We start from the raw sequence: 16658 nt of genomic DNA on the forward strand, positions 1-16658 counted from the left end.
GAAAATTTCCCCTTAAATATGGTATACACATCTATATTGAACAGATTTAGAATACATTATCACCTGTTTATATAAATACTTGCCTTTTTATTCTGTGTGCCATATATGTCAAGTGACTGGTGTGTAGGGGGTTGTTGAGGGATATTGCCTTGTTTAAAAGTGAGTTTGAATGCTTGTTTACATTTGCAGTATATATGAACAGGTTCTAGAAAAGTATATTTAAATGCTCTGAAATATGTCAGTAATATACTGATTTCCTGGATTCCGATAGTATGGAGGGACTCAGAGGACACCTACTCAATGTAGGAATCTCTTCATAAGCATATGTAGTTGTTGGTTGTTGAGCCTGCTTGAACCCTCCCAAGACACCACCTCTTAAAACAGTTGGTTCTGTAACAGCTGTCCTTCTTACAACATTCTTCCATTGGGATACAACAAAATATTTCTTCCTATAATCTCTCCCCTTTGAGTCCAGAAGGGTACAAGACTCGTCTGCATTTCATATGGCAGAATGACATATGGCTGAAGACATTATCCAGAAACTCCCACTCCCAACTTTTGTTTAAGTTAAAATTAAAATTAAAATGTCTGCAACCCTCTATTGGGAATGATGCAAAAATGTCTAAGTCCCACCCAGTTCATTGTTGTTGAAGAGGAGAGCCTTTTCGATAGAACCCTACAGATAGAAAGTGAAGCATTCTGCCATCTTGGCTCTCTTAGTCACATCCCCAGCCTAAACGGACTTGTTAAGAGACCTTATTGTTCAACCAATCAGTTTTGACATATCCGTTTATAAATTATTAAGGAGTTTATTTAATTTTTCTGTTCGTCTAAGCTACTTTGTAGGACAGGAGCTATCAAACCTTTCTCCCTCAGAGTCTTGTGGGTGGTGGTGGGAGTAAAGCAGGCAGCAAGTCTTCCACTGGGTCCCAGTCTTGAGAGAGAAGGTGGGAGTTGATTAGGCTTTTTTCAGTAGGAAAGGGCAAGGTATAAGCAAAACTCATTCCTGGCTTTTTAGTCTTTTATTCTTCGTGTTCATGTATGTTGTTCTTTTTAATAGCTTTGAAAATTTTTGGTAGTTTTTATGTAAACTTTTAGCATCAGGCAAAATTCCAATTCTTTTTTGTAACAGTGGACCAATAGAACTAAAGCTTATGAAGTCACAGGTTGTTTTGTTTTGTTTGTTCTTAGACCCCTGATCTGGAGCAGCTAGAGCCGTCTCTGGAAGATGTGGAAAGCATGAACGATTTTGAACCCTTGTTTTCAGAGGAGACGCCTGAAGTGGAGAAACCAGTTACTACAGTCCAGGTTTGATTCCTGTAGCCTAGACCATGCTCGTGCTTTGAAACTGTTGACATATGTAACTGGGCTAATCTAGTGTGTTTCTTTAGGAAGACAAAAAAAATGTCTCCATGGTAGTTTCTAGAAAAGGGGGTTACTAATACTTAAAACATCTGTAGTCACATTTTTTCCACAGTGATTGATTGAGGTTCCAGCACCAAGATCTGTGTGTCTGTGAGAGACAGTCTGCCTAGAAGAAACATTTGGGCAAATAATTGAGGACTTTGGGCCTGAATACTTTAACTTTTGAAGTTTCATTAAGTTTAAGCCAGTTCCATTACACTCAATCCTCATTTGGGACTACATTTTTGTCATTAGATAGCAACCAGTTAAACTGATCTGAGTCTGAGTCGCTCCTGGGTCCTCTCTGTGCGGAGATGGTAGTAGTGAGTAAGGCTTTGCAGTGGGCAGGGAGAGTGTCCTTCCAACTGCTAGGCTTTTCTCCTGTTGCTGTCCACAAAGTGTTTTTCCCTGAAACTCAACAACCATTTCATGATTCAATTCTATAGGTATTTATAATTCATAGATTGAAAGAAGGCAGAATATTGAATTGTCAAATCAGGAGAGGTTATTCTATTCTAGCCTGAACAAAGGACAGAAGCTGTATTGGAATATGAAATGTAATTTGAGAAAACTGGCAACTGGGATGTTTGTCATTGTGGCCTAAAAATATCTTCTAAACTTTTGGTTTTTAAAGCCCGTATTTAACTTGGCAGCGTATCATCAGCTGTTTGTTGGAACAGAAAGAATTCGAGCTCCAGAAATTATTTTCCAGCCATCCCTCATAGGAGAAGAGCAGGCTGGAATTGCTGAGACCCTTCAGTATATGCTGGAGAGGTGAGACTGTGAAACATCTTTTCCTTGTATTTTCCTTGGGTTTTGTATTGAATGGTACATTTGATAGTTAGACACTTTGGAAATCTGTCTCACTCTGTCCCACTCTGCCCTTTTTATGGGCTTGCTATGTTCAGATAGTATAGTTTTATCTACCGTCAGGCCTGGCACATAAAGTTGGGGCTCTGAAATTCTTTACTGAACATGTAAATGCTCAGTTATTTGAGGAAGCTTAAGAATTTCTTGTAAATTTGAGTAAGATGATAATCTGTGTGCATTGGCTTTTATGTAAACCTTCATACTATTAAAGACTAATGATTTTAAGTCACCCTAAAAATATGCAGAACTTTGATTTTCTCTCCTCACAGACACTATTTATTTAAGAGTTTGCATCTTTGTAAGAATGCTCCTCCCCCTACCCCTAGTTATACAGCCATTTCCCTGGAATGTTAGTTTTCATAATTCAAGTTGGCCAAATAGGGAACATAATTTGTAGTATGCTGCAATGGCATCAGGCAAGGAAAAAACCTATTGCAGCTACTTTGAGTGGCTTTTAGTTTTGTTTTTGGGTGGAAATGTGATCAAACATATATAAGATAAAGCTGATTTTGTTTTTTTTAAAGAAGCACGGGTGGAAAGAGATGGTTCCTCAAAAGGAAGCCAGGACTTTTTGGGGTGATGGAAATGTTCTGTATCTTGATTGTGGTGGTAGGGCTGGAGTATATAAACTTGTCATAACTTATTGAAATGTATGTAAATTAATCCTCAATAAAGTTGATTTATAGGAAGGCATACAAATTCTTATCATGTTAAGAAGAGAAATTGAGCATACACATTAAGGTTCTGACTAAATCTTTGGAAACATTTGACTGTTTTAGTACACTGTAAAGTTACAAATGAAAAGCTAAAGTTTGGGTTATTTTTTTTACTTTCTGTGTGGATGTTTTGTATTTCGTACTTAGAACTTACATTTCCACATTGACATCCTCCTCTAATATTCAAGTTGGAGGGATTATCCAGAAAGAATCATTTCTCTCCTAGGTATCCAAAGGGTGTTCAGGATATGCTGGTTCAGAACATTTTCCTCACTGGTGGGAACATGATGTATCCTGGGATGAAAGCCAGGATTAAGAAGGAATTATTGGAGATGAGACCCTTCCAGTCTGCTTTTCAGGTGCAAATTGTTCATATAATAGACTATTTGGAAAATAGCATTAATTTTTTTTCTGATTGCAAAATTAATAAAGTGTATGTGAGAAAATGAATTTATAAATCCATTATCCAGAACTATCCGCTGTTTATGTTTTTGTGGCTTTTCCTCTCCTCTTTAGTCTGTGTTTGATTTTTTAAAAAAATCCATTTTGCCAGTCTATGTTTTTTTATTGGGGAATTTAATCCATTAACATTTAATGTTATTACTGTAAGGGCAGTACTTTCTTCTACCATTTTGTCTTTTGGATTTTATATGTCATATCTTTCTTTTTTCTCTCTCTTTCCTTTTATCCTTCTTGATAGTCTATTTCTACACTCTTCTCCAAACCTCTCTCTCTTGTCTTTTCCTATCAGCCTGTAGCACTCCCTCTAGTATTTCTTGTAAAGCAGGTCTCTTGTTCACAAACTCTCTCAGTGTCTGTTGGTCTGAAAGTATTTAAAACTCCCTCAGTTTTCAAGGACAGTTTTGCCGGATATAGAATTCTTGGTTGGCAGTTTTTCTCTTTCAGTATCTTAAATATATCATACCACTGCCTTCTTGCCTCTATGGTTTCTGCTGAGAAATCTGCACATAATCTTATCAAGCTTGCCTTGTATGTGATGGATTGCTTTTCTCCTCCTGCTCTCAGAATTCTCTGTTTGCCTTTGACATTTGACAGTCTGTTTAGTAAGTGTCTTGGAGTAGATTTATTCAGGTCTTTTCTGTTTGGGATATGCTGTGCTTCTTGGATCTGTAATTTTATATCTTTTATAGGAGATGGGAAATTTTCAGTGATTGTTTCCTCCATTATTCTTTCTTCCCCTTTTCTCATCTCTTTTCCTTCTGGGACACCCATGACTTGTATATTCCTATGCTTCATGTTGTCCTTCAGTTCCCTGAGACCTTGCTCATGTTTTTCCCTATCTGTTCCTTTGTTTATAGGATTTCAGACATCCTGTGCTCTAGTTCACTAATCCTTTCTTCTGCCTCTTCAAATCTGCTGTTGTAAGTCTCCATTGTGTTTTTTCTCTCTTCTATTCCCATAAGTTCTGCAAATTGTTTTTTAAGACTTTCAGATTCTTCCTTATGTTCGCCTAGTGTCTTCTTTATATCCTTCATCTCTTTTGCCATATCTTCCCTCAACTCGTTGATTTGATTTTTGAATTGATTAAGCATGTTTGTTTGAATATCTTTAATTAGTTGTTTCAACTCCTGTGTCTTGGTTGAAGTCTTAATTTGTTCCTTTGACTGAGCCATATCTTCATTTTTCCTAGTGTGACTCATAATTTTTGTTGGTGTCTAGGCATCTTGTTTCCTTGATTAGTTTATTCTAGAGGCCGTTTTCTCACTTTTACTTTGGGTTTTCTTTGTTTGTTGACTTTGTTCTCTTTTCTTTGGTGTTCAATTCAACTTATTCTAGACTTCTAATATAGCTTCTGTTTAACTGATCAGAATTTTGTAGCTCTTGCTATTCTGGTTCTTTCCCTGCCTATATGTCTCTCTCGCTGGCCAGTTGTCAGATTAACTCTGTCCCCTTGTCTCCCCCTATAAGCAGGCCCCCACAGCAGCCTGCCTCTGGGGGGTAAGCATTGGGCACCGTAGCCAATTCTCTGCATGTGGGTAAAACAAGTCTGCTGGTTCCCAGTGGTGTTCTGTTTTTCATTGGCCAGAAAGCCCTGGGTTTGTTTTGGAGCACTGCTTTAACTGTTGGGTCATCTGTATTTCTCAACTTAAACAGGGCCAGTTTCCCATGCAGGAGGTGTAGACCAGCTCCACTGGGCCTAGGATAAGGTCTGGAGAGGTTCTTGGAAGTCCTAAAATTCCCTTGCACTCTCTGGTCTGCCCAGCAGATGGCACTGTTTTGTGACTTAATGGTCTTCAGAAGGTGTTTACCTTCTGGATCCAAGGCTGTGTCTAATCAGGCGAGGCTACATTACCTCTTGCAGCACAGTCCAACTGGGCGGGGCTGGATTATCTCTTGGAGCCCAGCTGAGTCTGGTTGGGTGGGGCTGAATTGCCTCCTGGTACCCCTGACTAACTGGGCTGGGCTGAAGCTGTAGGTTTCCTGTGCCATCACTTTGCTGGATAAAGTCTGATTCAATATGGGGCTGGGTTCCCTACTCTTTCTGCATCAAAGGACCCTCCTAGCTGCCACAATTTTCAGCCATCCCCCAGGCAAGTATTGGGCTGCAGGATACTGTGTTCCTCAAGGGTGGGGGAAGGGCTTTCAGACCCAGATCTGGAAACAGCCCTTGCCCACATTTTCTCAGACTCTTCGTCCCTCACTGATCTGGGGCTTGAAATGTCCTCCCCTATCCCTCTGATCTCCAAATGATGGGGATCTGTCTCAGTCCTTTGAGCAGTTTTATAGTCTATATGTTTAATTTTTAGAGCAGAATTTGATTCATGTTTTATTTCTTTTTTTTTTAATTGAAAAAGGAAAACATGCACATAATAAAATTCAAAATGTAAAAGAATGTACGTTGAAAATAAGTCATTCCCCCCACCCAGTCCCCTATCCTTGAGGCAGAGCTTTTCTTTCATGAATTTTCTTCATATACAAGTAATTTGAATTTTCTTAACATATCATGAATATTTTCTCATGTTATTATTCTTCCAAAATACTGGTTTTTATGATTGTATGGTGTGGATGCACCACATTTTATTTACCAAATTCCTGATTGTCAGGAAACATGGTCTGAGCTCCCAGTGTGGAACCAGGTACCATAGACCACTAGGACCAGGAAACTGAGATGACCTGGACACAGCCCTAGCTGCAAGGAACTCGCTCTCTGAAGGGGCAGCAGCCAAGTAAAGGGCCATGTTTCCCCAGGGTGTGATGGAAATGCAGGCATGGTTCAGAGAAAGATCTATGGAACCAAGTCATCTAAGAATGAGTGGGTGTTTGCCATTGTCCTAGTTTGCTAATGCTGCAGAATGCAAAACACCAGAGATGGATAGGCTTTTATAAAACGGGGGTTTATTTCACTACACAGTTACAGTCATAAGGCCACAAAGCATCCAAGGTAACACCTCAGCAATCGGGTACTTTCACCGGAGGATGGCCAATGGAGTCCGGAAAACCTCTGCTAGCTAGGAAGGCAGCTGGCATCTGCTCCAAAGCTCCGGCCTCAAAACGGCTTTCTCCCAGGACGTTCCTTTCTAGCAAGCTTGCTTCTCTTCAAAACATCACTCCCAGCTGCACTCTCTTTTTCTCTTTGAGTCAGCTCATTTATATAGCTCCACTGATAAGGGCCCACCCCGAATGGGCGGGGCCACGCCTCCATGAGAACATCTCATCAGAATCATCTCCCACAGCTGGGTGGGGCACATTCCAAGCAAATCCAACCAGCACCAAAAACTTCTGCCCCACACAAGATTACAAAGATAATGGCATTTGGGGGACACAATACACTCAAACTGGCACAGCCATCTAGACAAGATTGAGTGGGGTGGGATGGGATGGTGAGGGCATTTTAGACAGAAGGACTAGCATGGACAAAGGCTTAGTGACCAGAAGCCTGTTAAGGAAGTGAGAAGTAGCTGAGTATAGCTGGAGCATACAGCTGGCTAAAGAGGAGGAGTTGGGGAGGTCAGCAGGGCCCAGGTGATGAAGAGCCCATGTGTCCTGATAAGAAGCTTGACCTTGACGCTGTATACTGTGTGATGTATTTATTCTGGGCGTGGTCTCCGAGCCAGACAGACCTGAACTTTGAGCCAGACAGACCTGAACTTTGGTCCTAACTCCATCACCACTGTTACTGCATTTTGCTAAGCTTCAGTTTTCTCAGCAGTAAGAAGGGGGTACTCGTAGCACCTGTTACCAGGGTTCAGTGGGCATGTGCACAGTAAGTACTCCGCACAGGGCCAAGCATGTACTGAACACTTACCCTTAGCTTTGCTGTCTCATTAGGCAGTGGGGAGCCATGTGATCTGATTTGCATTTTAGGAAGATAGTTTTTTTTTACAGTGCTGTAGAAAATGGAGTTTCAGGAGAAAGATTGAAAGCAAGAAACCAGTTAGGAGGCAGCTCCCGATCCTTCAGGATGAAGGCCTCACTTCTCACCACCCACCATGGTTTGCAGGGTCTCTTGTGTTCTGACCTTGAGTAGCTCCCCAGTGTTCTGTATCATCACTCCCTCTGGTCTCCCAAATGTGCCATGTGTTCTTGCTTCGGGGCCTTTGCACATGCAGGTTCTCTTCCTAGCTTACTCCACCTCTCTTATGGCTGGCTTGGATGTCACTTCCTCCAGGAAACCTTCCCTATCTTTCTATTCCTTACTAGACCCACTTTGGGTAGGGCTGGTCAGCTGATCCTTTCTGACCCAGAGAGGCAGATCTTGTGTTCTTAAAATATCTGACAACTGTTTATTCTGTGAGGTTGTTTCTGATGTGCTTTGATTTTTTTTTTTAAACACTTTCCCTTCTCTCTCCCTCTCCCCCGGTAATCACTGATTTGCTTTCTATCTCTGAATTAGCTATTTCTAGTCATCTCTTCAAGTAATATGATTTTTGTCCTAATGTGTCTTGCTTATTTCACTGAGCATAATGTTTTCAAGGTTCTTCCATATTATAGCATGTCTCAGAGCTTCTTTTTTTCTTGTGGATGAATAATATTCCAGTGTGTACCACGTTTTGTTTATCCATTAATTTGTTGATGGACATTTTGGTTGATTCTATCTTTTAGCTATTGTATAATAACAGTGCTGCTGTGAAGATTGTTACAAGTATCTATTGGTGACCCTGGTTTCACTCTCTGGTATATAACTAGAAATGGGATTGCCAAGTCAAATGGTAATCTATATTTAACTTTTTGAGGAACTGCCATATTGTTTTCCACAGTGACTACATCATTTTTACATTCTCACCAACAATGCACTAGAGTTCCAAATTGTCTTCATCCTCCCTAACACTTATTTTCCAATATTTTAATAGTTGCCATCCTTGTGGGTGTCAAGTGGTATCTCAGGGTTTTAGTTTGCATTTCCCTGGTGGCTAATGATGCTAACCATCTTTTCATGTGTTTATTGGCCATCTGTATAACTTCTCTGGAGAAATGCCTTTTCAAGTCATTTGCCCAAATTTTAATTGGTTTGTTTGTCTTTTTGATGTTTCATTGTAAAAGCTCTTCACATACTCCAGGTAGTAAACTCTTATCCAGTATATGGTTTGAAACTATTTCCTCCCATTCTGTAGGTTGTCTTTTCACTTTTTAAGTAATTTCTTTTGATGCAAAAAGTTTTTAACTTTGATAAAATCAAATTTGTCTATTGTTTTTATTGTTGCCCATGCTTTTGGTGCCATATCAAAGAACCCATTGTCCAATCCCAGGTCGTGAAGATTTGCCCCTTTGTTATCTTCTAAGAGTTTTATAGTTTTAGCTCTCATGTTTAGATCCTTGATCCATTTTGAGATTTTGCATATGGTGTGAGGGTAGGGGTCTACCTTTATTCCTCTGCATGTAGATACCCAGTTTTCCCAACACCATTTATTGACAAAACTTCTTTCCCCACTGCATGTACTTAGCACCTTTGTAAAAGAGTTGGCCATAGAGATGTGGGTCTGTTTTTGGACTTTCAATTCTGTTCCACTGATCAATTTGTCTTTGTGCCAATACCACACTGTTTTGATTACTGTCACTTTGTAATACAATTTGAAATCGGGAAATGTGAATCTTCCAACCCTGTTCTTTTTCAAGATTGTTTTGACTCTTCGGGGCCCCTTGTAGTTCCATATAACTTTGAGGATCAGTTTTCCCGTTTCTGCAAAAAAGACTGCTGGAATTTTAATAGGGGTTGCGTTGACCGCTTTGGTAATATTGACACATTTAACAGTGTTAACTCTTCCAGTCCATGAACATAGGTTGTCTTGCTGTTTGTCTTGTTTAATTTCTTTCAGTTGTGATTTGTAGTTTTCAGTATGCAAGTCTTTTGTATCTTTAGTTAAATTTATTCCTAGGTATCTGATTCTTTTGATGCTATTGTAAATGGAGTTGTTTTCTTAATTTCCTGTTTGAGTTGCTAATTGCTAGTGTATAGGAACACAGTTTTTTGTGTGTGTGTATAGGTCTGGTACCCGGCCACTTTCCTGAATTCACTTATTAGCTCTAACAGTTTTCTTGTGGATTCCTTTGGGTTTTCTATATATAAGATCATATTGTTCAGAAGACAGAGCAATAGATGATGGATGATAGGGAGGGAGGGAGGGAGGGAAAGAAATAGCTATGTGACAGCATGTTAAAGTTGGTGGATTGGGCTATTGGGGGAGGGGGGTCAGGGTATGATGGAATTCTGTGTATGGGGTTAGTATTGTTTTTGCAACTGTTCCTATAACTTTGAATTTATTTCAAAATAAAAAAAAACTTAAAAAAACAAAACCAAAACCAAAAAAAAAGATCATATTGTTTGCAAATAGAGATAGTTTTACTTCTTTACAATTTGGACACCTTTTATTTCCTCTTCTTGCCTAATTGCTGTGGCAAGAACTTGCGGTACAGTGTTGAATAGCAGTGGCAAAAGTGGGCATCCTTGCCTCATTCCTGATCTTAGGGAGAAAGCTTTAAATATTTCACCATTGAGTATGATGTTAGCTGTAGGTTTTTCATAAATGGCCTTTGTCATGTTGAGAAAATTCCCTTCTATTCCTATTTTTCTGGGTGTTTTTATCAAGAAATGATGCTGAATTTTGTCGAATGCGTTTTCTGCATCTATTGAGATAATCATGTGTTTTTCCCCCTCTTCCTTCTATTTGGGTAGTGTATTACATAGATTCACTTTCATTTGTTGAACTACCCCTTGTATTCCTGGGATGTATCCCACTTGGTCATGGTATATAATCTTTTTAATATGCCATTGGATTCAGTTTGCTTGTATTTTGTTAAAGGATTTTTGCATCTATATTGATAAGGAAAACTGGTATATAATTTTCTTTTCTTGTGATGTCTTTATGAGACTTTGGTATCAAAGTAATCCTGGCCTCATAAAATGAATTAGAAAGTGTTTCCTCCTTTTGAATTCGTTGGAAGAGTTTGAGCAGGATTGGTATTAATTCCTCTTTAAATGTTTGGTAGAATTCATCAGTGGTGCCATCTGCTTCTGGATCTTTCTTTGGTGGCAGGTTTTTGATTATTGATTCAATCTCCATACTTACAGGTTTGTTGATGTTTTCTATTTCTTCTTGAATCAATTTGAGTAATTGATTTATTCCTAAGAATTTTTCCATTTCTTCTACATTATCTAGTTTGTTGGCATATAATCGTTCATAATGTTCTCCTATAATACTTTTTATTTCTGTGAGGTCAGTAGTGATATCACCATTTTCCCTTCTAATTTTAGTTATTTGCATCTGTTCTCTTTTTACTTTGTCATTCTTAGTAAAGCTTTGTCAATTTTGCTGACTTGCAACAAATCACCTTTTTGTTTATTTAGTCTCAATTGTTATTCTATTTTCAATTTCATTTATCTTTGCTATAATCTTAATTATTTCCTTTCTTCTGCTAATGTTGGGTTTACTTTGCTCTTTTTTTTCTAGTTCCTCAAGATGTAAAGTTAGGTGGTTAATTTGAGATCTTTCTTTCTTTCTTTTTTTTTTAATACTGGCTTTCATAGCTATAACGTTCTCCCTGAGTTCTGCCTTTGTTGCATCCTGTTAAGTTTTGATATGCAGGTGTCTTTGTTTTCATTTGTCTTTAAGTATTTTCTAATTTACCTTTTAATTTCTTCAACTCATTGGTTGAGAGTGTGTTGTTTAATTTCCACATATTTGTAAGTTCTCCAGTTTTCATTCTGTTACTGATATCTAGCTTCTTTTCATTGTGGTCAGAAAGAGTACTTTTTATGATTTCAATATTTTAAAACTTATTTGGAATTCTCTTGTGCCCTAACATATGGTCTATCCTAGAGAATGGTGTACACTTGAAAAGAATGTGTATTCTGCTGTTGTTGGGTAAAGAGTTCTATATTTGTGTCAGATAGATCTAGTTGATTTATAGTATTACTCGGGTCCTCTATTTCCTTACTGATCTTCTGTTTGTATGTTCTATCCAGTATTGAATGTGGTGTATTGAAATCTCCAACTATTATTATAGAATTGTCTGTTTCTCCCTTCAAGTCTGTCAGTGTTTGCTTCATGTATTTTGGTCCCCTGCTGTTAAGTATATGTATGTCTGTAATTTTAAAATCTAGTTATTGACCTTTTTATTGCTGTATAATGTCCTTTGTCTCTTGCAACAGTTTCTGACTTGAAGGTCTATTTAGTTTGATATTAATATGGCCACCCCCGTTCTCTCTTGATTACTATTTGCATGAAATACTTTTTTCTATCTTTTCACTATCGGCCTATTTGTATCTCTTGATCTAAAATGAGTCTCTTGTAAACAGTAGTTGGTCATGTTTCCTTATCCATTCTGCCAGTCTGTGCCTTTTCATTGGAGAGTTTAATCCATTTACATTTAAGGAAAGTATTGATAAGACAAAATTTACTTCTTCCATTTTGTTAATTTTTTTGTAGGTCTTCCTTTTTTGTTCCTCCTTTCCTCCATTATTGCCTTACCACTTTCTTTAGATGATCTTTTATAATGAGCGATTTTGAATCATTTATCCTTTTCTTTTGTGTAGATTTTTAAAAGATATTTTCTTTATGGTTACCATGGGGATTACATTTAGGATACTAAATCTATTGCAGTTTAGTTTGTGTTGATTCCAACTTGACTTCAAGAGTGTACACACACACACACTTCCTATATCCCTCCATCCCTCCCTTTTATGTTATTCTTGTCACAGGTTACATCTTTATGCATTGTGTGCCTAATAACAAAGACTTAACACTTGTTTTTTATGTATTTGAATTTTAAGCCTTATAAGAAGTGAAAGAGAACAATACAAATGAAAAATTAAGTATACTGGCTTTTATATTTACACATATTACTTACCACAGAGAGCATAATTTTTTCATCCATCATTGAGATAAATTGTTTAGTGTCCTTTCCTTTCAACATGGGGGAATCCCTCTAGCGTTACCTGTAAGGCAGGTCTAATGGTAATGAACTTACTCAGTTTTTGCTTGTCCAGTAATATCTTTATTTCTCCCTTATTTTTAATGGACACCTCTGCTGAGTATATTACTCTCCGGTAACTGGTTTTTCTTTCCACACTTTAAATATGTCCCCCATGGTGTCTATTGAGTAATTGGATTTTAATCTTACTAAGGATCCCTTATATGTGACATGTTTTTCCTCTCTTGCTATTTTTAAGATTCTTTCCTTGTCTTTGGCCCTGGGCAGTTTGATCCCAGTGTCTCTCTGGGTAGATCTGTTTGGGTTCATCCTGCTTGGCATTTATTGAGTCTTAGGTTTGTATACTCATATCTTTTATCAGATTTGGAAGTTTTCTATCATTATTTATTCAAAGATTTTTTGTGGCTCTTGATCGCTCTCTTTTACTGGAATCCCTTTGCTGTCTGTATTGGTATGCTTGGTGGCATTCCACAGGTTCATCAGGATCTATTCTTTTTTTTTTTTTTTTTTTTCATTTTTTTTTTTCTTTCTGTTCCTCAACCTGCACAATTTCAATTGTTTTGTCTGCCTTGTATTCTTGTGTGCTCTCTTGGTTTATGGAGGGTCTGGAACATTCAGCTCAGCTTTGTTTGGAGGGTGCAGAGATTGTCCTGTGCTATCTTGAAATTAATTGAGCCCCTCCTTTATGCATATTTCTAAGGATAAAATGTAGGAGAGTGTAGCTGGGCCTGCTGAACAAACCCTCCGTGAGCCTGGAGCCCTGATGGGAGAGGTCCTTCCACTGAAGGTTCTCTTCATGTTTCAGGTTCAACTTGCCTCTAACCCCGTGCTGGACGCCTGGTATGGTGCTCGTGACTGGGCCTTGGACCACCTGGATGATGATAAAGTCTGGATCACCAGGAAGGAATATGAAGAAAAGGGAGGAGAGTACCTGAAGGAGCACTGCGCTTCCAACATCTACGTCCCCATCTGCCTCCCGAAACAGGCTTCTAGGTCCTCAGAAGCTCAGACGTCCGGCAAAGGCTTGGGGGCCAGTGGCAGCAGTGCTGGCGAGCAGGCTTAGCAGAGGGGCCCCTCTGGGGAGTCGGCACTGTGCACAGTGCCCTTTGGCCAGTGGGACATGACTGTGAGTGCTAGATGTATCTGGTCCGAGTCTGGTGTTAACAGTTGGCTGTTAAATGGATTTCTCCTGGGGAGAAGAGTTTAGGAACACTGGGAGTTACCCCTTAGAACTGTGTTCACATTGGAGCTTCTGGAATGAAGAAGCTTAAGGTGACCTTGTGGTGTTTTTGTAGAATCTTGGATGAACTGTGGCCCCAGCTTTCCAGTGGCTTTCTGCAGCAGTGAATGAAGACAGGATGGAGGACAGAAATACACAAAATGTACAAGACTTATTTCTTACTGCATTTTAAAGCCTTCTTTGTTTTAAAAAAGTATTTTAAAATTTATATTGTCACTGTAGACATTTTATTCTTCTAAATTTATTCAGAAATTGTGTGAATGCCCAGCAGGGGGAGGTCTTTCATGTGTATGAAAAGGTAGTATTTATGTAATAAAAGCAGTCACCCATGAAATCTCAGGAGCTGGAAATATTTCCCTCCTCTTATTGTTTTCCCTTAAAAATAAGGGGAAAAAAGACCCAGAGAAAGTAACCAACTTGTGCAAAGTTACTATTCTGTTTGTTAGAGGCCTGCAACTTACATTCATATTTTCTTTCTGGAAACTTTTCACTGTAGAAGTCCTTCTTGCAGTTTTTAAAATTTCTGTCCCTGTGAGTTTCTTCGCTGCTTAACTTTGTCAGATCTTTTTGAACGAAGAGACTGGAGAAGATTAATCATGTAGCCTTTTTAATTTTGCCATAACCTCACAACCTGTTTGCCCTCAGAGCTTGATGTTAAATGGACAAATAACCCTTTAGTTTTACAGAAATTGCTTGTTGAGAATTTTAACACCCTAGAATTGAGTCCATAAGTCCCCTGAGCTGTTAACAGCATGCCATAGAATTCACACATTTAAAACAGCATGGAGCCCTTAGCCCACCCAATATCCAAGGGTGATCATCTGGATCTCCAGCTCTCAAAAGTTTAGTAGCTGCAGACCAGGAGGCGGCAGTGGTGGTAGTGTAGAAAGCCCAAGCCAACTTAAGATCTCCGAGGCAGCTGTTTTCCAGCCTACTCTACTTATAGACGTGCTTGCCTTGCTAGCCTCTCTAGATCCTAGAGATCTGGGGATTGTTTAATCAGAAATGGCCATACCTTCTGGAAAACCTGGTATGAGATAGTAGAGGGTCTGTTCACCAAGCATTTTGTAATCTGAACAACCTTCTAAGACTCTTCAGCAAAAATTGGAGGGGATTTCCTTTTCTTTCCCCAGTTTGGGCCACCTTTTGGGGACTGTCTGGCAGGAAGTGGGAGATAAAGGGGAAGAGGATCTTTCCTTGTCCACTTGTCTCTCAGCTCAGATAGAATTCTTGGGAATGCTTAAGAGGGTGAGAGAGGGGACTTTACCTTCTGGTTCATGCCCAGCTTAGCCTTTTGGAAATGTCTCAGAGGAAATGGGAGTGGGATGTTTCTGGCAGCCATTCCTCAGCCTGGACAACGTTCTGTTTCCACAAGAATAGGTAGATGAATTCAACTGCCTAGCGCTTTCCAGCCTGTGTAACAGTCTGATAATCACCTGGCCAGACTGGGGTATCTTATCCTGGCAGCCATCTCACAGCCTGGGCATCCACCTGGGGGTGGCCTGGGATTCAGGTTGAAGGGCATTCTCCAGCCTGGACAAATTTCTTTCATCTCCTTAGCTATAGTCAAGGGGGAAGGGGACTTTATCTGGGGCCCATTCCCCATCTTGGGACATTTAGCAGCAATTTGGATTGAGTTTCATCTGAAGTGTTAAACTCTAAGGCTTTCCAGTTGGACCAGTGAAGTCCATGCCCTGATCACTATTTGTAGAAAAGGGTATTCCAAGTGTATGAACAAAGTCCTTTGGTTCATAGTGACTTTCTCAACCTTGTCATAGGCATTCCTTCAGCTGTTCTGAAAAGGTACAATCAAATGCTAAAGTATACTCAAGAATAACATTTCTTCATCTGAATAAAATCAACCAGAATATTTACAAAAATCCCTCAGTAAGGAAGATGATCTGCTCTCTTTTTCTTGACTTTGTTTTCCCACATTCTGGGACTGAAATATAGGGAAACTCTTATAATACTTTTGAGACACTGGGAAATTTGCCCACATACCACTCACATCCAGTTAATCCTAGCATCCCCTCTGTGTGCCCCAAGCCTTAGATTACTTTAACAGGGTGAGAGAAATCTGTCCTTTGCTGCCATCTAGTGGCTCTATGGCAAACACCAAAGATAACATGGGTGCAAATCTCCCAGACTTCTGAATTCAGGGCTGCTCTTGGAGGAGGACCTAATTTAAAAGAGCTGCTGGGGTACCCTAGTTGAGTGATGAAGGCAAGAGAAAAGTTGTTGCGTGGGAATGGGAAATGCTGCAGTTTTGATTATTTGTCAGCTGAAGCAGTAGAATTTTTTTTTGAGTCCTGAAACATCTTTTTTTAATTCAATTTTATTGCGATGTATTCACCACAGTACACAATCAGTTGTTCACAGTATCATCATATGGTTGTGCATTCATCACCCCAATTTTTGAACATTTTCCTTATTCCAAAAAAAGAATGAAAATAAGAATAAAAATAAAAGTGGAAAAGAACACCCAAAGCATTCCATCCCCCCCACCCCACTCCATTTTTCATTTAAGTTTTGTCCCCATTTTTCTACTCATCTGTCCATACACTGGATAAAGGGATGTGAACCACAAGGTTTTCACAATCACACAGTCACACCATGTAAGCTATGTAGTTATGCAATCTTCTTCAAGAATCAAGGCTACTGGGTTGCAGTTCAACAGTTTCAGGTATTTTCTTCTAGCTGTTTCAAAACTAAAAACTAAAAAGTGGTATCTATATAGCACATAAGAACGCCCTCCAGAGTGACCTCTTGATTCCATTTGAAATCTCTCAGCCACTGATATTTTGTTTCATTTCTCTTACCCCTTTTGGTCAAGAATGCTTTCTCAATCCCATGATACCGGGTCCAGGCTCATCCCCAGGCATCATATCCTGTGTTGCCACGAAGATTAATACCCTGGGAGTCAGGTCCCACGTAGTGGGGAAGGGCAGCGAGTTCACCTGCTGAGTGGGCTTAGAGAGAGGCTACATCTGAGCAACAAAGAAGTTCTCTGGGGGAGACTCTTAGGCACAATTATAAGT

The 16658-nt window shown here is 39.3% G+C and overlaps 1 protein-coding gene across 2 annotated transcripts in view; it reads left to right on the top strand.

Moving 5' to 3' along the window:
* Nucleotides 1–15502, top strand: part of ACTR5 (actin related protein 5) — a 59571-nt gene extending 44069 nt beyond the window's left edge. The window contains exons 6-9 of one of the 2 annotated variants that reach the window (XM_037812024.1): nucleotides 1192–1308; nucleotides 2039–2178; nucleotides 3217–3349; nucleotides 13186–15502. In XM_037812024.1, coding sequence (XP_037667952.1) covers nucleotides 1192–1308; nucleotides 2039–2178; nucleotides 3217–3349; nucleotides 13186–13443 — 648 coding nt within the window. In that variant the 3' untranslated portion in view covers nucleotides 13444–15502. Of the gene's footprint in view, nucleotides 1–1191; nucleotides 1309–2038; nucleotides 2179–3216; nucleotides 3350–13185 lie in introns of those variants that run through there. The other variant, XM_037812025.1, reaches the window with a different exon arrangement.
* Nucleotides 15503–16658: the final 1156 nt, after the last annotated feature.

This window comes from Choloepus didactylus, chromosome 19 (assembly GCF_015220235.1).
Source record: "Choloepus didactylus isolate mChoDid1 chromosome 19, mChoDid1.pri, whole genome shotgun sequence".
Classification (NCBI taxonomy): Eukaryota; Metazoa; Chordata; class Mammalia; order Pilosa; family Megalonychidae; genus Choloepus; species Choloepus didactylus.